We start from the raw sequence: 26,382 nt of genomic DNA, 5'->3' as shown, positions 1-26,382 counted from the left end.
CCCGATAACTGATTCATTTTGTAAATATTGCAAAAATTATTCAAAAAAATGTTATGGGAATCGAAAAGACTTTATTTGTAAGGTTAGAGTCTAAAATTTCATGTCCAAAATGCATCGTTTTGTGACATTTCTTGTTAAATGATTGAAAATTGACGTTTGATGAAAAAATTAAAAATTATTCAGAAAATGACAGATATTTTAGTTAAACATCAATTTTTATTTGTCAAATTTATATGCAAACGAATCTCCAGACAAATTTCTACAAAATTTACTTCATTTACAAGTATAATATTTTTTTGAAAGTTCTTTTTTTTAACCTGAAAAAAAAAAACGAAATAAGAAATCTCAACGATTTCCTTTTTTACCCATAACTTTTTTTATTTTGAATAAATTTAGATAACTTAGTTATTCGTATATTTGTTTTTTAACACGCCAAACGCATTCCGTGATTTATAACTCAACAACACATTTACTTTCCTTGTTTTTGTGTTATGGGTATAGGATGTATGAACCCCTCAAAAATCGACGCTACCTTTTTAGCTTGATCAGATTACTTATGCAAAATTTCAGTCTTCTCGGTTCAAAAGTTTGGGCGAGCAAAAAGGAAATACACACCCACAAAAAAAAAAAAAATTTTTGTACATACATATACAGAGGATATATAATGTTATGTAGATAAAAAAAAGTCAAATAAAAAATTCATATTTTCAGTATATGAATAAATGTAAAATATTTGATTGAAAATAATTCATAATTTTATACCATTATTTTATACATCACCAGAAGAGAATAATTAAGCTATTAGTTATGTTATATATCCATGACTATTTAACTCCTTGTAATTTTTTCGATTTTTTCTTATAGCTGGACTACGGTCTCGATGGGAAATATCAAAAAACATTTGGACGTACATGTGTGCAATATCCCTCACGTATTTTGTAACCCTTTTACTCTTTCCTGGAATAGAGTCGGAGATCATTAGTTGCAACCTTGGATCCTGGATGCCGGTTCTTCTTATGGCAGTATTTAACTTTACGGATCTTGTGGGGAAGGTATGTACACAAAATTACTAGCGTTACAGAATACAATCTGTTTACCCCCTTAGGTTATGGCGTCTCTGCCTTACTCCTGGAGTGGGTCTGAGCTATTCCTCATGTCAATGGCAAGACTCATCCTTGTTCCACTCATGGTCATGTGTGCAGCTCCACGCCATGCACCCCTTCTCAAAGGTGAAGGCTGGGCCATACTTGTATCTGCTGCTCTTGGACTATCAAATGGTATATTTGGTTCAATTCCCATGATCCTCGCTCCAGGAAAAGTACAAGAAAACCAGAGAGAACTCGTTGGAAATCTCATGACATTTTCCTACTCTCTAGGCCTTACAGGCGGTTCATGCATTGCATATTTTTTAGAGGATCTCTTGGGTCCTCCACTGTTAAGACCCTGTTACTATGAACGCATTGCAACGAGGCGATTCACAACTATACCCCTATTTTTGAATCATTCCTTTCAAGATTTGTCACCCTCTCTCAATTCGACTTCATGGATGAGCTCAACCAGAACCACTTCTTCTCCACCATCTAGTTCTAACTTGCAGTCAGCTGCCTTAAACTTAACTCAGTCCATTCTTGGTACAGCCATTGGAATCTCTTCACTGATGTCTACATCCACTCCCGAGTACTTTTCTTCTTCAGTATCCCCAGATAATGGATTTATTTCGCCTGCATTACATAATTTAACTATTCCTATGTTATAAAACAATTAAGCAAACTAAACACATCCATATTTTTCAATAAATAAGATAAGAACAGGCACACATGGTTTTTTGACAGTTATTTTATTGAGTGTGGTAAAATCTCAACATGGGAGTGTATAGATCTAAATATTATAATTTATTTATCTATTTTACATAGACAAGTTACATACAGATATGGTGTAACAGAACTTCAAATGACTATAACTTGTTTTAACCAGATAATATTGACACTATATTCGGTGTAGTAAAAAGAAATTAATTATTTTGTATTGATTTTGTTCCATTAATGTTTATTTCCTTGACAATCAAACATTACATACATGACGGTCATACTCAACGATTTCTATTAAATTTTATCCACATTCTCGACAATTGGCCTTCCGTCTTTACCGAAAAGGAAACAATGAAACCAAAATGGCGTGGAATTGGCTGGCACAGTATCAAAACCATAAATACTATTCACATTTTGAGCCACCTGTATTGGTTTTTGCCTTTATCGAAGAAAAACACTGTAAAATATAGCGGATTTTCTAATTACTTATATCTATCTTTGACACCCGCTCCAACAAAACAAAGTTAAACAATCACAAAACTGTTTCAAATTTTTCTTTGGTACGAAATCTTATATTTACAACACTATCTAGTGTAAAACAATTGCACTTACACAACACAAGATACATACTATTAATAAGGCAATTTATTAGAAAAATAATGAAATTATTTTTATACACCTATTAAAAATTGAAGACTGATTACCTTGGAACTGATTTTTTTTAAAGTCATACCTATAAGCATATTGAATAATATATGCATATGCCAATCAATCATTTGCATAAAAAAAACTTTATTCGTTTCTTTTATTTTGTTTGTATTCTTTGGAACTTTGAAGAAGTTTTTCCCCTTCTTTACTTTGTACAATTAAAGGAAGTAGGGAAGAAGATCTATATGTACATTGTACATACAATTCATTGTTATGTATGTTTATTGTTCAATTTTCATGTAAAGCATCTCTACTTTTAGGCGTACTCATTTAGGGAAAAAGTCAATGAGGAATGTGCGTAGGCTCTCACGTAGTATGGACATTAGGGTGCCTACTAAATTCTTAAATTCTGACAGATTGTGCTTAGCTTTTTTCTTTTGGTAGTGTGTATGGACCTAATGAGCATATCTGTGCAACTTCATACATATATAGTAATGTTTACCTAGAGTACAAAGCTGATGAAGTTTTGGAAAAAATGTCAAAAACAACGTAGTTCTTAGTAGACAACATGGTCAAAATAAATTATTCTCTCAAGGTTTAATACACGGGCGCTCCTGGAAAAGAAAGTATACATTATGTAAATGGAATTCATAAATAATACCTAGGTCAGATTGAGTCATTGTAATAATGCAGGGTTGATCTTATCTATTGAAACATATTTTATCCTTTTCAAGAGTAAAATTTTAACAAGAGTGTTTGCGAGGACATTTATGTATCAAAAACATCTGAAAATGCACAAATTTTATCAATACATAACCCCTCATATCTAATACGGTCCCAATACAAGGTTTAAATTCCTTACAGACCTTGACTATTTAGTCGTATTCGAGTTTGGTACACTCCTTCTGAACGGAAGCCTCAAGACATTGGACAATCCCGTGAGGAGTAGCGCATACCTTCCCCTCCAAACGTGCCTGGATAGAGTAGTCCAAGGGTTTCTGGGTGGCCACATATTGAAGTCTTCAAAGTCCATAAAGTTGTCTGTCAGGAAGGCATGGGTCTTAGGGTTGTGATGACTCGGAGCTCAGTCTTGAGAGAAAACAAAGTTGTCCCTGAACATTTGTCTGGCCCAAGGTTATTCTTTCTGATCCAGAAGTTCCATGTAATTATCTGCCTTGAGCCCCTCCTTCCTCTCCACAAAAATGGGGGTGGGGGCAAGCCCAAGGCATCGTTCCGGCTGGATTTTTTGTTCTTAAGCATATCTCATTGAAGCGGAGACATTGTCTGGATATTCGGTTGTGATGTAGCAGTTGTTCTCCTAATTCAAATTGGCATCAACAGTGAAAAAATTTCATCTGAAAAGAGTAAAACTTTGCCCGAATTTTCGTTGGTCTTGAGAAAATTTAGAATCTTCTTTGCTCTTTCCAACTGTCTCAGCTTGGTCTGTTCAGAGATTGGGTTCTCCAAAATTTTGCATCAATATCATTCCGGATTGAAAATAATGAAATGTGTATAACTAGATAAGATCAACCCTGTATAGTATTGTATTAATTATACTTAATCAGTGCAGTTCCAACTACTGACCAATTTAAGGAATATTTAATAAAATAACAACTATAAAAATCACATTTTTGTGATTTGAAAGTCTCTAACCTTTTTTTTTTTTTTTTTTTCTAAATATGTATTTTAGATTAAAATTCCATGACTCAAAAAATGACTAGTTATTGCAAAAAATGGATGAGAGTTTCAAAAAGTATAAATACTTATGTATTTCATTGGTATATGTTTTTATTCTTGACTTTATATTTATATTACACAAAGGAGGCAGTAGCTCATCGACAACGTGCTCGGGAAAAGTTATTCTCTTGAATTCAATGTGCGTTCGCGCCTAGGCGATTCCTAGAGAAAGAAATATACTACATGTATATGGATTTCACCAAAAGATTCCTGGGTCAGATGGAGAAAAATGTAGTCTATAAGGTTTACTTATACTTAATCAGTGCAACTCCATCTAACCAATTAAAGGAACATTTTAAAAAATAAGAAAAAAAGAGGCAGATTTAAAATGTATATCTTAATTGGATATCTCTTAAAAAAATTAGGTAAATGTTTCAAAATTTCATCGGCTTTGTGCTCACAGTAATAATATATTTCAATGAAATTGCACAGATGTGTGTGTTTATTAGATCCATATGTACCAAAAAAAGGTTGAACAAAGTTGGGAAGTCAACTTCACCCTAAAGCTTTTGACACATAGACAAAGAAAAATAAAAGAAGAAAAATAATATTATAAACATTCCTTCACTGAAAATAATTTACTCATTCCGTGATCAAGACCCATAAATTCTTATTGCTTTTCTCCTTTTTATAGCTATGTGGTATAAAACTGGTACATACTTATTGTATAAGATATATACTCCTATATGCATGCATGTACAGCGTATTGGTTATGTGAAAACATTTATAAATGTACATACGTACTTTCATATATTGTCAATCTTTTTCGTAGACCCTCCTTCTGTTAGTGAAATGAGCTTTTTCACACTATAATTTACAAAAGTTGGGTAATCTGTAAAAACATCACATCGCAGAAACAGCCCTAGTACTTTAAATAATGAGATGTGATCTCCTCCGGCCTCATCCTCAGTCCAAATATCGACTACTAATTCATTTAGGGAAGTTCTTTCTTTATTATTAAAGGGTAGGGATAATTAAATTTATCCCTTCAATTTTGAGATAAAAAGAGAAGGTATGACGTGCCGGCAAGTATAAACAATTTACCCTCAAAGTTTATTTTATTTTAATGTTAATTTCTATATTATTATTCTCATGATGTCATAATTTTTTTTGACGATTATGTTAGTTATATATCAAGTTGTGTTATTCGATATACCGGTACTATTAGGGGCGTCCTCTTCCCAAAAGAGAACCAATCAATGTTTGTCGTCACTAATAAAAATTATCGGCTTTTAGCAAAAAATAAATAGGGAAACCAAGTAAGTAAACATTTTATTTCAAGTCTTAATTATTTTTTTTTTAAATGTATTTGTTAAAATTCAGGGTCGATTCCAAAATTTTAACTCTAGAATTTTCTAAAGAGGTATCTTCTAATAAAATTAAGGCCCTCTCCAAAATATAGAATATGATATGATTGGTTGCGTGTTTTGTCAAAATCTGTCTGTTTTGCCCAACAGTCGGTATGATAAATAAAATTATAAATTATAGCAAGCCTGATTACAGGATGGTCTAACCTTATATTTCTATCACCCTTGCCCTCTACAAACTATGCATTCGTCGTATAAAAACTAAGATAATTTGCGTGCAAAACCTGCGTTGAGACCCCCATGTGGGTCACACTATATTTTACTAGACTGCGATATGCATCATAGGGAGGTGGGTCTAAGTACAATTTTTATTAGTTTCAAAAATTGATTTTTTTTTCGAACACATTTCTGGAAAATTAAATCAGGCATTCTTTATAGAAGTATAAATAAAATCACAATAGGCTCAACCTTCATAGAAGATATAATTGAGGATCAAAAGAAACAGGATCCTAATTTACTTTAGTTTAAAACTAAACCTTCTTTTAAATATATTGCAAGAACACTACTTGCTGGTTTTGGCGATGCTGATGCATTCCGTGTGGCTGTGTCATCTCCAGAATTGCATCAAAGAATCGTACATTCTGTACACAAGGACGATTATTCGGGATTCAAAGAAACGTTAAGGAGGGTCTCACTCTTTTATGCTTGGTCTAATTTGCGAGTAGACGTCAGAAACTTCACTACAGTGTTTAGCCTGTCAGAAAACCAAACCTTTCAGGACATCAAAACCTACGTCGTCTTTCGATCCTCCATCTGAAAGACTTTCCTTTATTCACATATACATAATCGGTCCATTCCCACTAATTCAGGAACAGCGCTATGCCCTAACTAATATGGATCGTTTCAAAAGGTGGTCAGAAGTTATGCTTATTTCAGATATAACCTCCAAGACAATAGTCAGTAATTTTTTGAGTGGTTGGATTTCGAGGTTTGGAGTTCCAGAAACCATTGTGTCTGACCGAGGAACACAGTTCACGAGTTCATTATGGATTGGTGTTTGCAGGACACTTGGGGTTGGATGCAAGAACACAACCTCGTATCATCCAGAGTCCAACGGACTCAAAACATTTCCACAGATCCTTTAAGACCGGGCTAGTAGCACGAATGCTGGAAGAAAAAGAGGAATGGATCAATACATTACCTGTAGTTTAATAGGGATTGAGGAACTCAGTGCCAATAGATTCGGGTTCTAAATATTCACTTTTTCAATAACTCACAGGCCGCTCAGGATCCATGGCCTTTAGTTTCTTTAACGCGTCCACCTTTACTTCTGCCAACCTCGACGTCGAAAGTTTATTTAAAACAATGGAGAAAATAACACACGTTCCTCCGAGACACTTTAATAAAGGACCCATTAAAAAAACCGAATATGTTTTTGTTAAAAATAAACCTACAAAAGAGTCTCTTTCTCCAACTTTCTTGGGCCCGTTTAAGGTGATTGAGAGGCACGATCGTTACTATAAATTGGACTCTGGATGAAGAACTGACAATGTATCGATGGATAGACTTCGACTTGCATTTGGAGTTCCAAGCATTCTTCCAGCGTCTCCGACATAAGATCTACAACTGAAGAATGATCTATTTGTTTATTTATCAATGTTTTTATGATGTTTTTTATAGTGTATTACTAACTAGACGAGCTCTTTACTTACTTTATCGTCTAGGGGGGAGTAGTGTAGGAGTTTGACTTGTTTAGATGATATTAAATATTCATCATAGTACCTTGTATCCTTTTTTCCTTTTTATTTTCGTATAAAGGAATGATCCTTTTTACTCAGTTAAAATAAAGATATTTAAATCTTAACAAATATAAGATAAATTAATGAGTAGTATTTTGCCAATTTTTTTATATATCAATCATATTCATTAATGATCATCATATAAACACAACACAGTAGTATTTTGTTCGGATGTAGTTGGAATTTTTACAATTGAAGTATTTTAAATAAATTAAGTCATAAACATACACAACGGCGATTCGAATGGAAGAAGTTCGACATGACTTTTATAATGGAAAATACTAATAGATTGAAGAACAATCATAATATCAGGCAAGAGCAGTGACTTCCACTTTGTTATGATCAAGAATGTTTTAGAAGAAGAGGTTGTTGCCTTAAGTCAAGAAACCCCGTCAGAAGTTACGTGGAGGCACTCAAAGGTCGAGTCGTAGGGAAGCACAAGAAAATGAGAGAAGTATGCGAGGAAAGCTGTAAAGCTCAGTACAGTAGGATCAATCTGGAATCGGAAAAGAAAGATGACAACAATAATTCTCGTCTCTTCATGAACTTTATTTTTGTTTTCAAAAAAGTAAAAGTATTCTAGTCACTTAAGGGAATCCTCGGAGTTGTATATCTAGGAATGTGAATTCGTACATCCAATAGATCTCAAGCAAAGTTATGAGAACTATTAAAGTGATTTACAGACTCCTTCGATGAATTTTTAAGTTTTATTTTCTAATATGATCAATGACATTTGAATATCGAATGTCGTTTGTATTAAATTTCCTAAGTGATATTTATCTAGGAATTTAAATATTACAATTCTATTAATTCATATCCAATTTACTACTAAGAATGAGAATCTGGCTAGAACTTCATTAATTAAAAAAATAATATTCATATAATTAATAAAATAAAAGTAAAATATATACATATTTAATGACTAATGAATAGTGTTAACTTCGTCAAGCCTGATGGAACGAAATCATTTGGTTAACGAAACTTTTTTTCCTGACCAAGACGAAAATTGAACAAAAATCATGACGAAAACGAGACAAAAATGAAAATCTGATAAAAATCATGACGAAGACGAAATAAAAGATAACTACGACGAAATAATGACGATGATTATATTATGACACTGATGAAACTCTGACAAAAACTAATGACTTACGATTACAAACCCAAAAATATCAATACAATAGCTGATACTGATGGTTCGTGTGCATGATCTTACAACAAACTAATAACACAAAACTTTTGTAAAAACTTATTAAATTTAATTAATAATTAAATGTCTGTAATGTAATGTATATATATGTGCTACCGGCAATGTGAAAAATGCACGTCAGAGTAGGCAATGTGCTAAAGGACAAATTATAAAATTTCCAATAGAGTCGTCAATGGTAATATGAACTTCATTCACATTATCAGGTTAAATGATTGTGGATAATTTGATTATTAAACAATTCAATACTAAACAATTTGTTTGTTAATTATTTGATTATGATACAATTAAATTGCTATAAATTTGATACTCTGGTATATTTCTGGTAAAAAACTTATTAAATATACTTTTCAACATAAAACATAACTAATGTTACCTAAATATATCCTAAACATAAACACATTCACCAAATAAACTGTTTTTGCTGCATGTTGTTCTATCATTCACAAAGGTTTCCCTTTTTTGCAGATGCACTTATTGGTTTAGAGTCTGTGTAATTGCACCACTTATAGCCTTGCTCATTTCCATCCAACAGAATTGATGTGGTCAGTGGGAATGTAACTTCTCTCTAGAACTTACATCAACACTGAGGAATTACTTTTTGCAAAGCTCAGACTGCTTTCTTACATTGAGCTGTTTTAATACATCATTTTTGTCCCTAATCTATAAAATATGTTTTCTGCTACGTGGATCACAACAGCCAAGACTCTGTTTTTCCACGGCCAATACTTGGAACTTGGCATACTATTTGGTAATGAGTCTGCATTAGGTATCTTTCATTCAAGTAAATAGGCACTAAATACCTCTCCAACTCATTTGTATGTAATGATTTTTATATAAACTGCATATGAATTCATAATTAGCAGGTGAAAACATGAAATGAATATTTCTTACAGAGATTTTCCAATCACTGGCACCGATATTTTTATTGTTTGTACGCTTTGCTGTAAAATCATTACGTGTCAAAAGATAGTGTACTCAATTTTAAATAACAATATCCAACAAAGTCACACTTTTTTTATGCACTAGAACAGCATATGCTCAACTTAGTTCAGTTCGTTCCCCTGATTCCAAATACGGTCTTATTTTTTCTCTCAAAGTCTCGTAGCCTTCGGGAAAAGGCTATATATATATATTTGTTATTTTTAAAGTTTAAAGATGTTTTAAGCTCTTGGTGTGAAAAGCTTGGAGCTTAAAACAGCTTTAAACCGTAAAAATAACAAAAAAAATATATGTGTACTTTTCCCGAAGGCTACGAGACTTTGAGAGAAAAAATAAGGCCATGTTAGGAATCAAGGGATCAAACTCTATTAAATTGAGCATATACTGCTTTTGTACCATTTTTCCTGTTGAACAGTATAATTAATAAATTTTAGAACACCAAACAAATTAAATACGTAAATATTCGCTTATTGCAACTACGAATACAAATAAAATGGAACACTGACCACAAATAATGAGAATGTCTGTAAAAAAAACAACACTGATTCATGAATGATTCACAACCTGGACTATAATTTAATCAGATTTTGAATATTTTACTTTTTAACTTCAAAAATTTGTCCTTTAAATGTTTCTAGGACTGAGCCCCCTTTCTTGATGATGACCCAGGGGTGTCCGAAGGATTATATATAGAGGGGAGCTTGCTTTTTGGATTTTTTTGAAAGAAATCCAAATATTATTTTTTTTGAAAAATTTCAAAAATCCATAGCTACACAAAGAGAATTAAATTTTTTGGAAAAAACTTGTAAATATTAAATTTTTTGATCTGCTACAAAATTTCCCAGAATAACGAAAACAAATTTCTAATGCAAGACAAAAAATCCTTAATTTAGGGAGGGCTACAAACGCTCCAGCCAACCCCCTACGGACGCACCTGTGATCGCCTTTACAAATACAGTAGGAAGTATTATTATATAATTAAATTTTTTTGTTATACACAAGAAGTCATATAAAAAACAGTAAATTGGCGTTGGGTTATGAGCCCAACTTGTGGGCAGAAAAAGACAATAAAGTCTGAAATAAGGGTTTCTTTTGCCAATTACAATGATTTGGTTGTGGGTTATGAACCTACTCCGGGACATATTGACATTTTTTTTAAATCCCTATTTTTCAAAGTTTATTTATTACTAAAAAAATATATATCAAACTAGAAAAATTGTTTCCAATGCAGAGGAAACTCTGACAAAGACGAAACTTTGACGAAGACAAAACTCTGACGAAAACAAAATAAAAAAGAACTATGACGAAATAATGAAAATGTCTGACGAGGACAATATTATGATGTAGACGAACCTATGACGAAGACAAAAGCTGATAAAATGATGACGAAGACTATTGGCTGACAAAGACGAGACGAAACTGAAAATAGCTGACGAAGTTAACACTGCTAATGAAAAAAAAGTACCTATACTCGACACTTCATGCAATCATCTACATAACATAATTAGTTCATTGAGTTATGAAAGGCTAGAGATCCCGGAGGCTAATCCAGATTTTTTGCAGTATGTGGCGGAGGCCAACCTAACCAGTTGGACCATCCTCCATAAAGACCTTTTATTGCCCTATACAGGTGAACGCGTTTAAACCGGAACACTCCTTTAAATTTTACGGTTTGAGGGCTTGTAGAGGGGTTCTCTTGTAGATCTTAAGGCCAAGATATTTTCTTAACTAGCCGATCTATGGTCCTTCTGCTGACGTTGAACTCCCTGGAGAGGGCGCTGACGGTGACCTTGACTCTCTTGTCCTCGACAGATTTTTTCAAGGCAGCAACCATTTCGTCCGATATTCGATGCGTTGACTTAGATCTTGTCGTCGCCTCAGGAGTCCCTTTGGCTACTACGCTGTAAACAGTGGTGCGGCTGCAGTTCAGAACCTTGGCAATTTCAGTGGGAGTTTTTCCCCGCACGGAAAGTTCCAAAATTGCGACTGGATGTCTCTCCATATTATCGGCTGTTGTTTCACTGTTTCTATTTAGATTTTGCTGGAGTTTTGTTTATAACTAGTCAATACCCTTGCCTCGAAGTATAAACCGGTTTCAACTCAATAAAATCATGAATATGTGCATGGCGTAAAATTTAAAGGAGTGTTCAGTTCTTGACTCGCACACCTGTATGAGAAGCTGAACAAGGTTTTGAAAATATCTTGTAATCTCATAAAAACCTCTAATGATTCCTTGACCTTAGATTTAAGGGAGGCTAAGGAGTTATTAGCAAGCTCACACCTTGAACTCTCCGCCAGGCTTGGCAAGGCTGTCTCTTCAATCTCTGACCTTGATAAGCTTGTCAGAGAAAGTAAGAAAAGAGGTTGGGAGCTCATACAATCCCAAAAGGATTGAGTGCCTGATTACCCGCTGCAAGAGAGGAGTATTAACCGCCAACCTAGCCAAGAGATAAAATCGGCGGTTCGCGCTCAGAAAGACTCCTTCGACAAGACAGGGAAAATGCCTTACACCGCCTCTACGGTCAAGAGCGTAAAGGAATTTTCTAAGAGGAAGCCAGTTCCTGAGAATAAAGAATCCAAATTCTATCCCTATCCTCCCCGTCAACCTGCTCAATCAACCTCGACATGTCCAACACCTTTCCAGCAAAGGGGAAAAAATCCACGAATTACTCGAGCTATAATTATAACAAAGGAGGTGAATTAAATAACTTTTATGGTCCTTAGACTTTTTCACGGCAGCAACCATTTCATCCGACCTTCGACGCCTTGACTTAGATCTTGTGGTTGCCTCAGGAGTCCCTTTGGCTACCACGCTGTAAACGGTGGTGTGGCTGCAGTTCGGAACCTTGGCAATTTCAGTGGGAGTTTTTCCTCGCGCAGAAAGTTCCAAAATTGCGACTCGACGTCTCTCCATATTATCGGCTGTTGTTTCACTGTTGCTATTTAGATTTTGCTGGAGTTTTGTTTATAACTAGTCAAGACCCTTGCCTCTAATTATAAACCGGTTTCAACTCAATAAAATCACGAATATGTGAAAATTTAAAGGAGTGTTCAGTTTTAGACGCGCACGCCTAAAACTGAAGACTCCTTTAAATTTTACGCCATGCACATATTCGTGATTTTATTGAGTTGAAGCCGGTGGAAATTAATAACCAAAAGTAAATTTGTCTTAAGAATAATAGAAGAAGGCTACAAATTACAATTTATTAGCCAGGCACCTAAGAAGAGCATTATAATCGGAAACCCCACTCTAGACAAAGACATGGCCTTAGCAATTAATAAGGAGGTGGCATCCCTTTTAGAACGAGGTGATATTACCTCTGTTCATGATTTTTCATCCTTATGTCCCAAGGTTTGTTCAAGCATCTTTGCTGTCAAACGAAAAGACAAAATACGATAGAGAGTGATTATTAATCTGAAACCTCTAAATCATTTCATAGTCCACTCAAAGTTCAAAATTGAAGCTTTGGATTAGGAGAGATTATTTTCTATGTTCCATCGATCTAACAGATGCTTACCATTCTTTCCTTATTTATAGCGATCATAGAAGGTTACTTATTTTTAAATGGGAAGATAATTTTCTTAAACTTAACGTTCTTTGTTTCGGCCTAAACAGTGCCCCAGAATTTTCACTAAATTAATAAAAACATAGTTATATACTTAAGATCAATTTTAAATATATCATGTAGTATTTACCTAGATGATATTATCATACAAGGTGTATCCAGAGATTCATTAATCCAAGACGCTTGCCGTACAATTGTACTTCTCACTTCACTTGGCTTTAATGTATGCGGACAGAAAAGTAACTTAATCCCCGCTAAAAGTTTAGAACACTTAGGAATTATTAGGGATACCGAGAACTAAGTAGTCTGAGTAACAAGGGAAAAAGTAACAAAGATAAAATGTTGGTGCTCGTCTCCCAGAAAACTAGATAAATGGTCTCTGAAAGAAGTCCAGAAAAAAATAGGCCTTCTAGAAAGCTCTAGAGTAGCCGTTGAATTTGGCCCAGTATTTTTTCGTTCAATTCAGCGAGTTGGCAAACAATGCTCTCGACTGAATCCGAATGTATGTACGGCTTCTCCTTCAACGGAGGCCTTACAAGAGTTAGACTGGTGGTTCTCATTAGATACTAATTTTCAATGCACACACGTTTGGAAGGATTTCCATCCATATTTGGAGATTAGCACAGATGCTTCACTCTCGGGATATGGAATTTTTACCTCAGACGGGAGATGCATCCAGGGTAATTGGGAATCAATAGAACATACTAATATTCTGGAAATGAAAGCTGTTATTCATAGCTTAGATATAATATGTCAAAATACTTCATTGCTTTCTTTGTGGAGAATACTACAGCTTTATATTATTTCAAGGCAATGGGAGGAACGAAGAACAAATTAATGTCAACTTTAGCAGTAACGTTCTGGAAGAAAAACATAGAAATGAACTGCAGGGCGAGATTCCTTTGGATCGCGACAATAGACAATGTGGAAGCAGATTTCCTTTCATGCCAGGGTCAGGAAATCTGGAACTCACGCTATTGCCTCAGATTCTTCAGGAAATAATACGTTTCTGGTGCAAATCAAAATACAACTCCTTTGCGTCAGTCAAGGGAATGCCACCAAACAGAGAAATATGTTTCTTGGCTTCCAGACGACACAGCAATTGCAGCAGATGCATTTGCGATAAACTAGAAGAAAGAGGGTTACTTCTTTCTTCCAATTCCACTTATTCACAAAGTACTGATAAGACTAAGAGACCCGAAACTAAGACCGGCGATAATAATAACACCTTGTTGGGAAAAGTCGATCTGGTTTCAAGAAATAAAGGAGTTAGTCCAGGAATTTATGAATATAAGCAAGGAGGCAGTAATGAATCCACAAACAGGAGACCTGCCGGAGATAGACCTGGGTTGCTTGATGGCATGGAAAATCTAAAAAACTACCTTAAACAAAAAGGTTTAACAGATAAATCAATTGATATCATGATAGGAGACATTAGAGTTTTTTCACGAAAAGCTTACTCATATAATTTGAATTGATTTATAGTCTACTGTCAGGACATTGTCATAGATCCTTTTAACGTCTCTGCAGAATACTTTATTAATTATTTAAGTAGTTTAGTAGAAGAGGGAAAATGTTTCTCTTCTGTTGCATCACTTAGAGCAGCAAGTGTAAAATTTCAAACAGACTCAGCAACCTTATCTAATTCCTCAAATTTAAAGAGATTTGTGAAGAGTTTATTTAATATATGTCAGCCTTTTTACAAAAATACAGAGAAACTTGGGATGTCAGACTTCTTTTAAAGGTATTAGAAACCTGGGATATGATAAATTTACCAGATTAAGAACAACTATCTAGAAAGACTCTATGTTTAACAGCTCTAGCCTCCATTTCCAGAGTATATTCATTAAGCATTTTAGGGTAGTTTGTAAAAAGAAATAAAAATGGTACTTTATTTATCCCATTCTTAGGACTAGAGAAAAACTCAAAATATAGAGATCTTAGATAATAGCAATAAGAGATAACAATAGCAAAATATGAGAATGAAAGATTAGGCTCAGTATCTCATATCTTAAAGCTAATATCTTTTAAAAAATCCATTAATATAGATACCACTTTCCTCTTTAATACATACAAGGGCCCGGTAGCACAAATTTTCCACACAAACTCTCAACCACTAGTTTGAACAACAAGAGTTTGCATGGAAGCTGTCGGTATTGCCCCTAGCTCTTTCACCAGCCTTAGTACTAGGTCAGCCATGCTTGGTTTTAAGAGAAATGAAGGGTCTTCCTTAAACGAGATTATCAAACAGGGTTTTTGGATTGAGACGTTTTTATAATGTACTTCTTCTTTCTTAAATTACAGGACGAGGAGGATCGTCCTTCCGCAAATAAAAGTATGTCTTCTTTGTTTCGCGTCATTAGAAATGGAGATGTCCCTTTCAATCCATATATTATTATTTATTTAGAAATCAAGCAATATAACTTTTCCTTTTTTCTAAAATTTAGTAGACTCAATGAGCATTCTTTTATTTTCTCTACTCATTTCGTTTCAAAAATCAATGTACCACCTTTGAAGGATACAATTGTATACCTACGGAGATGAAATCAAATATAATACTTCACCTATTTTAAGTAGTTAATTAATATTTTATAAATAAACGTAGGTATACAACTCCAGTGTCCCACAACGCCACGTACAGGGGTACCAAACGCCTTTGTTGTTTGTGTGACCGTTCTCTATTGGGGGAAAAGGGGGGAATACAATTGTATAACTGCGTTTATTTATAAAATATTACTTAACTACTTAAAATAGGTAAATTATTATATTACTTTCGACGTTCATATAGCATTTTTTTTTTTTACATAAGTATAAAAATAGTTTTTATTTCGTATGTAATAATAAAAATATAATATTGGAAGTACTATCACCTGTAAGTTCGAATGCAGTTTGGCAATGTTTTTGTTGTTGTATTGATGATAGCAAATATTTAATCTTCAGTAAGCATCACAGAATTATTCACCACAACGTTGAAAAGTTTATCGATATTTTAGGAATATAAGTAGAAAAACAGTGACCAGATTTGCAATTTGATATTAAAGACCATAATAATACCCTCAACTTAAAGTAAAGTGATTCTAGAAAATGACTACACATAGTGTAAACAAAATTGTGGACATAATAGGAATCTCTGATTATTCTTAAAATACTTGAATGTATCTCACTTCTATATAAGTTTCTAGGAAGTTTATTTCTAGTTGAAGGTATTATGATAACTAACGGTAGTTGAGCATTTACTTTTATTATTTTCCTGATTTAACATCATATCATAGTTATATATTTATAGAGATGTGTAGACATACCAAGTTCTGGGATAATGACTGTGATATATATCCGAAATATAAATACTATTCCTTGTTGGCGTTGAAGATCCTCTAGAGAAAGTTATATAATAGGGAGATTCCCCCATAATGTTCTCAATTTGAATATCATACTGAGCTACTTTCAGGGATAAGATTTTTGAAATTATTCTTTCTTTGACTTTGTATAGATCGACTTTAACAAGTTGAATTGTGTCAAATAAGGAAACTATTTACGTTTCAGTAGTATCCTTTGGATATTTGTTAAATAAACAATTTTCACTGAAGTACAACTAAGTATATTCACTAATTTATTTTTGTAGAATTTTCCATTAGGGTATTTAAAAAAATGGTGGACTCATGGAAAATGGCATCTGCAAGTTTGACACTAGTCTTCTCGATGGATTTGGGATTGAGTACCTTGAGAGAAACTTGTGAGCATATTTCACTTTAAAGGTGGATTCTAACGTATGAATTTCTCTGATGTGGGTAAAAAAAAAAGTTGGGACGCAGAGGTGGTGATTCAGTAAGGTAAATATTTGGACTTACCAAGTTCTCCCTTCTCCGAAAACAATAATAAACGTTCTTAAAATTGTGGACCGTATCGATGAGGAGATGAACTCACTTTGAACTATCTTGAGGATGAGGAATTGAGGTTTGAAGATTGCCCCCACACAGATATATAATTTTATATTTACTGTGTGATTGTCAACAGATAATGCAACAACAGTGAAACCTATTTCCCAAAGAGTCCCCATGATGGGATTATACTCATTAAACAGGAACTCCGCTGTTAAGTTTACTACTGGGATGAGGGCAGCAATGTTCATTTATTTACCCAAGGCTGACTTTATTATGAATGTGAGAACATTATTAGAAGTTTGATTATTTGTAGTTCCCTGAATTTTAATCCGCTAACAACCCAATAAATCTCGTCGATCATCCGTGTTACTTTTTGTTTTCCCTGCTCTTCAAACTCTTATTCGTGCTTTTAAGCACTTTGTCGTGGATGAAGGTAATCCTGTTTCTACCGTGATCACACTGGATACGAGCCTAAGATATCTGCGAGACTGAAGTAAAAAAACAAGCTATCTCTTAGATTCACAGCATGAAGCAATATACATATTATCGGGGAACATTGCCTACCTTCGTTGGAGTGATTTTCCTTTATTACGGGATGATCTAAAAATTTAGCGACAAAATCAGTAAATTAAAATACAGACTGCATAGTCTTGAGTTCGCTGTTGGTGTCTAGTCAATTGTATCTCTTTGCATGGCCCTAAGCCATTTAGTTAGGTTTTGGAGTCTTTCATGGAGAATTTATAAAAGCTCACAACCGTATCCTCAGTAATTTCAATGGCAAAACTGCTTTGGTCATAACACAATCAACTGTGGGAACTTAAAATTTAAAGCTCAAGAGTATGATAAGTCTTTGAAAGCTATTCTGGCTTCCAATACCAGATAATATTAGATTAAAGAACACCTCTAATCTGATGGATAAGTCATACCAAAATTATAGTAATTATACTGCTCTTGATAGAGAAGATTACTCAAACAAAGGTCAGAATGGTGATGAGGATGGAAGAAAAAATGAAAATAACTAGGTAAATAGCGAAGAAGGATATATGTTTATTCATATATACTCTTTGGATACAGAAGTGGAAAAAGAAGGAGAGGAACATGTTAAAAGAAAGCCTGATAGGGTTTCTAAATCACATTTAGATACCCAGCAAATTATGAAATATTGTACTAGTTCGGTTTCACTAGGAAAGAATAACAAATTGGACAATTATTACTCCTCTGGAAGGAAGGAAAGGTAGTTCGAAAGAGTTTAATTCAATGATTATAAATGCTGATGATCCCAACAAGAGTCCCAACTTTTCCTTTATTAGTTTATTATTAACTCCCAGAAAACGGATCCTACATCTATGATACTTATTGGTGATTTAAATATAGATTTGGATAAAGAACACAATTTTCATTCAAACAAGCCTATGTTAAAAAGACTTATTTTTCAACTAAAATTTGCTAAAGGTTTATCTTTTTAATGAAGGCAATGTAAATAATGAAAATTTGGGCAACTTTAATCAAGTATTAATTTAGTTCTGGTTTCGTTGTCGGTATTATCCAGGATAAAGAAAGCTTTTTATCATCTAGAACCATAGTTTGGCGATAAAAAATTGAGCTTCAATAACATCTCCAAGATCATCCAATAAATTTCAACTACCAAAATGAGTTCTTGGAAACAACGTTTTTATTAATCCTATGTTAATTTATGATAAAGAGCAAATTCAATTTTAGACCTACTTTTCTAGTTCTATCTTGGTAGTATTTTTGTGAGAAAAAAATAAAAATTGGCCGCCAAACAAATAAACCTATTTTTATTAAAATTATTAAATATAAAGATGTCGAGATAGGGAAAACCCTTCATACTAAATGATATTCTAAGTCATACGTAATAATTCCATGGTTTATAGTTCAAATCAGGACTAAAATGTTAATGATACTATTGTTAAACTGGTTTTGTCTGCTATAATGTTGGCTCTAGCTCTATGTCTGTAAAAAATCACCTAAAAACGTATCGTATAAAAAATTATTTTGGACCAGGTCTGAACACAAATCAAAATGGACTAAATAGGTTTTTAATTTAATGTTTTTTATTAGTTTTGGAACTAAGTAACTTTATTGTTTCATTCATATTAATTGATAAATTTTAACTTCAATTTAACTAAACCTATAGCAATTATAACTTACATGATCTAAATTTTGAATAATATAAACAAATAATTATGCCCCATTAATAAATTTGTTTGAAATAGTTTATTCTTATATTTGTGTTCCAATAAAAGTAGTCTACAATTAATTTATATATTTATGGTTTGTATTTGGCAAAAATAGGGTCCAATATTCCCTCAGTAATAGGAAAATGGTTAATTGCCATAAAGAAAAGAGTTGGCTCAAACATAGAATCACAAAATATGCATAAGATACAAACACATAAGATTGTATAATAATTTACACCTGAGGCACAGGGAGAGAAGCACAAGTATGAAACAAGATGATTGTTGTAGGATTCAGTCCAGATCTGAACTTGAAGCAGGGAGAGTAAGTGATCCTGGAGAAGGGAGTGAGAGCCCGAGCAACTTGTTTATTGTTTACATGGATTTCAATTATGAAAATAGGAAGGGAAAATGATGAAATTGATGATGGTCCATGGATGAGCAGGAGCGAGTAGTGATAGACGATGAACAAGAAGAAGAGTAATGACGGGATTTAGTTCTATTTCTCAAGATATAAATAATATCCACGGATTGGGATTCCATCCCTACTCACTATTAAAGATTTACCATAACGTCATTTCTAATCGATAAACACCATAACTCATTCATATTCGTCTTCCATCCATCACTAATCATCACTCCTCCACAATGCCGACTGCCCACTGCTACCCTCTACAGCCCTACACACAAACTACTAACTATTTAGAAACATTGACCGTATGACGTCACTAACTCTCCCTCTTCAAAGTGGGAATGAAATTACATGGAATGAAAAGACAGGAAATGAATTTACTGGGAATTAAAATGCCTAGAGCCATTAAATACAAATTAAAAAAAGGGAGATAGGAAGAGTATGAGCGAGTTAATTTTAGTATATATCTTCAATTTTCATTTTATTTATGGTTGAAGAAGGAACATGGCAAGTTAACAATGATAATGACAATAGATAAATCACAGGGTCAAAAATTTAAAAAAATTGCTTTATATTTATTTTCAACTACTTCTCAATTAATGTGATTATATGATAAAAATTCATATATTTTAGTAACTTTTTAATTTCTATGTTATTATGGAATTATTCAATAACAAAAACTCATTATATAAGAGAATTAATAGTTTGATGAATTAAAAAAAGAACTTCTTACTGTAAGTTTTAATTATGATGGTAATTTGATCTCCAGGATATGTTTTTGAGACAATGCCGCTTTCCAGACACCTTCTGACATGATTCCACCAGGTTTTAGACTTTTTTTCCATCACATAATCACCTTTGTTAATATTTTATCTCGTTTTGAACCATTTTGTCCTCAACATTAACTGTGGATGCATAAATCTTATCCGTAATTTCAAGAAAATATCAGTTTTTCTTTTAATTAGTTGGAATCTTTTACGAAGAAAACTAGATTCGGCTTCATCTAGTTGGTCCACTATTATTCCTTTCCCGTATAAGAGGCTGTTCAGTGTAGTGAGACCTGCTTCGTCCAAAGGACTTGCTGAATTAATAGGAAATAATGGCTTCGAATTTACCATAAAGTTATTTCGCACAATATTGTAAACCATTCATCTGGGGTTAACATTACGTCTTTATAGTTCATAATTCCGTTTAAAGCCTTCCTTACACCTTTTTATTAAACTTTCAACAGCTCCATTCATGTGACGAGCGAGAGGGCAGTTCCACTTCCACTCCAAATCGTTAGTTTGTATTGTTTCATTTTTCATAAATTCACTCCAATGATCACATATTCTCTTAATTTCTTTGTGAGCTCCAACTAAATTATTTCCCTGATCGGAATACATTACTCCTGCTCGTACTCCACTCAAAGTCACAAACCTCTGGAACGCTGAAAGGAACTTTTTTGATGACAATCCTTTTCCTCCACCACATAAATCATAAGTCAATTCTAAATGAATATCCCTAGAAGTTAAAGGGATGTACATTCAAACAGCTTTTGTTCTTTCGCCATACAAAAACCGGGTAATTGACCATCTGTTGAACCATAGCTGGCCGATTTGAAATTCTACAATCGATACATGTATTTATAACTTTCCATACTATACGTGATACTCCAATTATCCACAACCCATCATGTAAAATAGATGCAAGGGTTCGTCTTGTTCCCCCGTGATAAACCTTCTCATGGTGATGTACGATACATTTTGCAACTATGCCTCCAGGAATAATCATAGGCCATTTTTGTTCTTTTGTCATCCAATTTATTTTCACCAAATGCGAACCCACTCTATAAACTTCGTCTATTGCATCGTAGACAGGACATAACCTTCTAAATTCTTTCTTTTTAAAATCTTCGTTCCCTAGAAGAGCTCTAACGACTTTCAATTTTGCTCCCATATTATCCTCTTTATTTACTTAATTAAGAACATCTTTCCACACAAGTGTGTCTTCTAACTTTAATCCCTAAGTCTTAAGGTTATCATCTCCTTCAAACTCCATACAAATTGTTCCTATCTTTCCCCTACATTTTTTTCCTAGATGTTTAGTCTCTTTGATTTCCAGATCCTTACGAACATTCATATAGATTTCTTGGGGATATCCTGGCCAGTCTTCACTGTAGAGGAACGACAGAACAGGTCATTAACGGTGAAATTTTTTGTGAGAGCATCCGCCGGGTTTTACTTTTCTGGAACGAAACGAAAAATTTTGGTGAAAAAGTATCTTGAATCTCTCGACACACGAGCTTGCACATGAGTCTTAAAAGAGTCTTCAACATTTCGAATCCAGTTTAATGCAGTCTTTGAATCACTCCACATATAAACCTTTACTGTTTTCCATTGCAACACGTTTATAATAGACTTCATAAGTCTTGTCATGATCAATAATCCATTTAGTTCAATTCAAGTTATCCTTTTGATTCGAATATGAGTTATGTAAGATTTCGCCGCTATAAACCTGACTCCAAAACTTCCATCTCCCAGTCTCCATCGAACCAACACACAAGCTACATAAGCTAATTCTCCTCCATCAGCAAATCCATGAATTTCAGGTCTTCCTACTACATTTTTTGGACGTAATGATATTATTTGTACTTCCTTCAACAGTTCTTGTGATTTGATTTGTGTCTTCCATACTTCTGCTTCTTTTTCTTCTAAAACTGTGTCCCAATCTATTCCTCGTACCCACAACGATTGAAAAACTATTCTCAACACAATCAAACAGAAGCCACTATTCCTAGGGGATCCCATATCCGAGCAATAGCTGACAAAATCTCTTGTTTACTTTGATTAAATTTGGACATTCTCTTACTCCTAGTCGTATATAATCCGACTCCACGTCCCAATTATGTACAAGAACTGGAATCACCGCACAAGGTTCTCCTGAGCTTAACGCACTGGAATACCATCGTTTTATTTTAAAACCTCCACAATGCAGAACACGATCTACATTCATCATTATTTTACTAGCCACATCACTTTCCACGGATGTAGCAATGACATAAATATAAGTATCTTCAAATAAGTCTCTTTTAGCTTCTTGGTATTCGCATACTTTTCAGCAATAAATCTGACGGCACTTTGAGATAAGTCTGGACTACGCTCATCTTCAAATATCAGACGTGTCCATTCGTATGTTTTCGGATTCGCTCTTTCATTTCCATTTCTCCATACAATCCGCTGATATTTTCTATCATCCTCTTTAACAAAAATACGATTAAACAATTTTGAAATGTCACCATTGAAAACCACTTAGTATCTTCAAAATCTTATGAGAACTTCAAATACTCTATTCGTCAAATCAGGTCCTTTCTCGAAACAATCATTATAAGTGAATCCTGGCCAAACTTATTTTGCAGAGTTAAAAACAATTCTCAAAGGAGTTGATTCACTTGTTGTCATTAGGACTCCTCGGATATTTAAATAGAAACCTTCTTCATTGTCTTTCGGTTTAACTTCTAGTATAAACGGATTCTCCTCTAAATCATTTATCTGATAATTGAATAATTCTATATGTCCATCTCTTTTCAGTTGTTTCTTACGTGACTTATCGCTTTAATAGCTTCCTCTCTATTATTTGGAAGCTTTGTCAGAAAACCCTTTTTCCGTGGTAGTCTCACTTCCATGAGACCATTTACCAATTTAATATCCTCTTTCACCTTCTTGATAAAACCAGATTCGTCAAATTCCTTCTCACTACACAAGCACAATCTAGTAGGTTTTACTCCTGATTGATCATTTAACTTTATTTTCCTAAAATTGTCTACGTCTTCATCAATTATACCATATATTCTAAAAACGTTGACTTTCCTTCTAACACAAAATAGAGAATTAGTTGACACTTGCTTAACTCTACCAACAACAGCCCATCCTAGAGGATACTTGATTGCACAGGGTTCATTCCATTTGCGTTTTATTCGGCCCAATTCTTCCAGATGATATATAAAATCTTGACCGATCAGAACATCAATTACTCATCCTTCTTTAGCTACTCTATCATACAAACACTTTATGGATATTTGATTAAAAAATACTTTTCCAATTACGGCGATTTCCCGCATGTATTGCCTATAGAAAACAAGCGCAGATTGTAGGCCTTTTCTGTTTGATTTTGGTTCATACAACAAACAATGACATAACATTTCCTCGTCTTTCCATCACGTAACTTTCCACCAACAACCTCGTAACAAATCTTACCAGGAATTCCATTTAAACCTAATTGAGACAATAAATCTTTTCTTATAGTTATAAGGCTTGTATCACTTCCAGAATCTATCAACGCTCGAACTTGTCTCCATAATCCATCCCAATCTTGAATTTCAATCATAACCACTGGCCGTACTTTATTTACCTATAGAATATTAACATTTGATTTTTCCATTTCATTATGTTTTTTGATTGGTATATGAAGGGGAGTGTGATGATTGTGTCTGTTACAAAGATTACATTTTACAAAATTGGGACACATAGACCTTTTATGTCCAACTTTCAGACAACGAAAACAAACTTTTCTTTTAGGCGATAGTGACTGATGTTGAGTTCTCACATCATTTTTCTTCCTGCATGTATACGCATTTTCCCTTAGAAACTAGACTAGTTCATCTACATTTTAACCTTTCTTCATTCTTATAAATAATTCGGATAATCTCTCAGGTAATTTATGACTTATAACATCTTCTATCAAAAGACCTTTATCAACATATTCTGCTTGACCAATTCTTCTCTTCCGATCTCAAAAGTGTTCGATAGATAATGCCAGACTCTTCATTTGTTCACTATTTCCATCTTCAATTCTTCTTATTTGATGAAACTCTCCCCTTATTTATCTCAGTAAATTCTGTTCAGTTATTGTATATTCAAATTTATCAAATGCCTTTAATTGTCGAGCTTACTCTTACATCCTCGTGATAAGAATTAGACAATGCCTGAATCAATAATGCTCGCTTTGTCGCTTCATTCGTAGCACTTACTGCCTCTAAGGTTTCTAAAAAACGAAGTTTTCCACAAATGATAATTCTTTATATCTCCATCCCACTTTTCAGGTTTATATTTGAAGCACCGAACTCTTTGATTCCCTTTCCGTTTCTACTAATTCCTTTACAAATGAATTAGGAGCTCTGTATTTTTCACAAATACTTCTTCCAAACGGGAATGATTTGAATAAAACTCATAGATGTTTCTTCTCCGAGTCTAAAACCATCACTATCGTTAGCTCTAATATTATCTTTAGTACCTTCTTGAAGCAGTGGTACATCTTTGGTTCTCATTCTCCCTTGGATTAGTTCTATATTATTTCCATCAATAGGTGTTTCTTCATCTGTTAGTGTAGATCCCATTTCCAAACTTGTATCTTCTCTTGGCGTTTCTTTATCATTACTAGGCTCACTCACTTTGTCTTCCACAAATTTCTCATTTGCCAACTTCATCTTTTCTATTTCAAGCTTAATTTTCAGCTCTTTTAAGTTATGATCACGACTTCTCTAAGACTCCAGATCAACATTTTTACCTTTGCCATCATGACTCTCTCTTCCAAATCTTCTACTTCTCTTACTGCAAGTTGGTTAGCTCTTCTACAGTCAACATCTCAACTTTCTTCATGTGCTCGATCAGCTTTGTCTTCAAATTGTTGAGACTCGTGACGGTTTTTCAAATTTGCCCAATAATTTTTTCAAATCTTTACTCGAGTTTCCGTTCTCTAAAGCTCTTACCAATGCGATTCTCTGCTTCTATTTTTCGTCCTGGAGCAGCTTTATTTCACTCCATACCTCTTCAACTTCTTTTTCCGACGTCTCGTTTGTAATAGAACACCTGTTCTCTTCCTCGATGCGGAATTTCCCGAACAAAGTAAACAAACACGTAGTACTAAAAGTTTTTATGTAGAATAAATAGTATGTGATCTTTAGAACTCGTCCCATTTGACTCCTTAGTTAACTGTTATAACAAAACAAACATTAATTATATATATATCTATTTTATTAAATTTGTTTAAGACTTATAGAGGAGCCACATCTCCTCCTCTACTAAGTACACTGATGATTTTATATATTTGAAAAGTAAAAAAAGGAAGAGCAAGTATTGACAGGTTAATAAACAATGAGTGACGTCAATCCAGTTCCACCTGTAAAGTCTGGATGATTTAAAATACCTTAGCCCATAGCCCACTAATCACTAAAGTATTATTTATTCTTTATTTAGCAAAAAGTACGAACTCTGACATACCTATTGTTCTGAACAGACTCCTCTTTAGATCCAACGAAGTACGAGAGGTTCAATGTGAATTGAGAACGACAAATCTAATCTAAAGTCTATTTTTCTGGTGTTTTGAGATTGAAGGAATGTCCAAATGGCTACGCAGATATTGTTGATAGTAATGATTCCTTCATTGTACAACTATAGATCCTCATAGATAGAGACCAGGAACTGTCACTCTCCCTGGTCACCTATATATTTCTCATTGAACAAAATAAAATACAAATGGTTCTTATCAGAAACACTTCTTTTGATGAAAGAAAACTTATAAACTGTTAGTATTTTAATTTAAGAATCGTTTTCTTCATTAACATTTACTAAAATAATATTTAAAGGTCTCCAAATTTATATTATTAATTATTTATTTTAAACAAATAATATAATAATTCATAGTCTAAATAGTAATTCATGGTCTGAGTGTATACTCGCTTGCCAAGAATATATTGATTTAACATAGTGTTGTTAAATAAATATACTTGTAAATGCATACTGAAATCATAGAAGTTTAAAGCTTTTTTTTTATTGGTGATAAGTAAATAAGCATTCAAATTGTATTTTTAAGCATAACTTATTTAATTATTAAGAAAATT

The 26,382-nt window shown here is 33.6% G+C and overlaps 1 protein-coding gene and 1 long non-coding RNA gene across 3 annotated transcripts in view; one reads left to right on the top strand and one right to left on the bottom strand.

The window, feature by feature from the left end:
• Positions 1–1,814, top strand: part of Ent3 (equilibrative nucleoside transporter 3) — a 143,489-nt gene extending 141,675 nt beyond the window's left edge. For both annotated transcript variants that reach the window (XM_040717088.2, XM_040717096.2), the window contains exons 8-9: positions 865–1,052; positions 1,106–1,814. In XM_040717088.2, the coding sequence (XP_040573022.1) occupies positions 865–1,052; positions 1,106–1,756 (839 nt within the window). In that variant the 3' untranslated portion in view covers positions 1,757–1,814. The remainder of the gene's footprint in view (positions 1–864; positions 1,053–1,105) is intronic.
• The window catches only part of LOC121122090 (uncharacterized), a 30,835-nt gene extending 5,264 nt beyond the window's left edge, over positions 1–25,571 (bottom strand). The window contains exon 1 of the long non-coding RNA XR_005865690.2: positions 20,239–25,571. This is a non-coding gene — a long non-coding RNA (uncharacterized lncRNA). The remainder of the gene's footprint in view (positions 1–20,238) is intronic.
• Positions 25,572–26,382: the final 811 nt, after the last annotated feature.

The sequence above is a fragment of the Lepeophtheirus salmonis genome, chromosome 1 (assembly GCF_016086655.4).
Source record: "Lepeophtheirus salmonis chromosome 1, UVic_Lsal_1.4, whole genome shotgun sequence".
NCBI lineage: Eukaryota > Metazoa > Arthropoda > Copepoda > Siphonostomatoida > Caligidae > Lepeophtheirus > Lepeophtheirus salmonis.
Note: the sequence above shows the minus strand (reverse complement) of the source record. Positions and strands in the feature narration are given on the sequence as shown.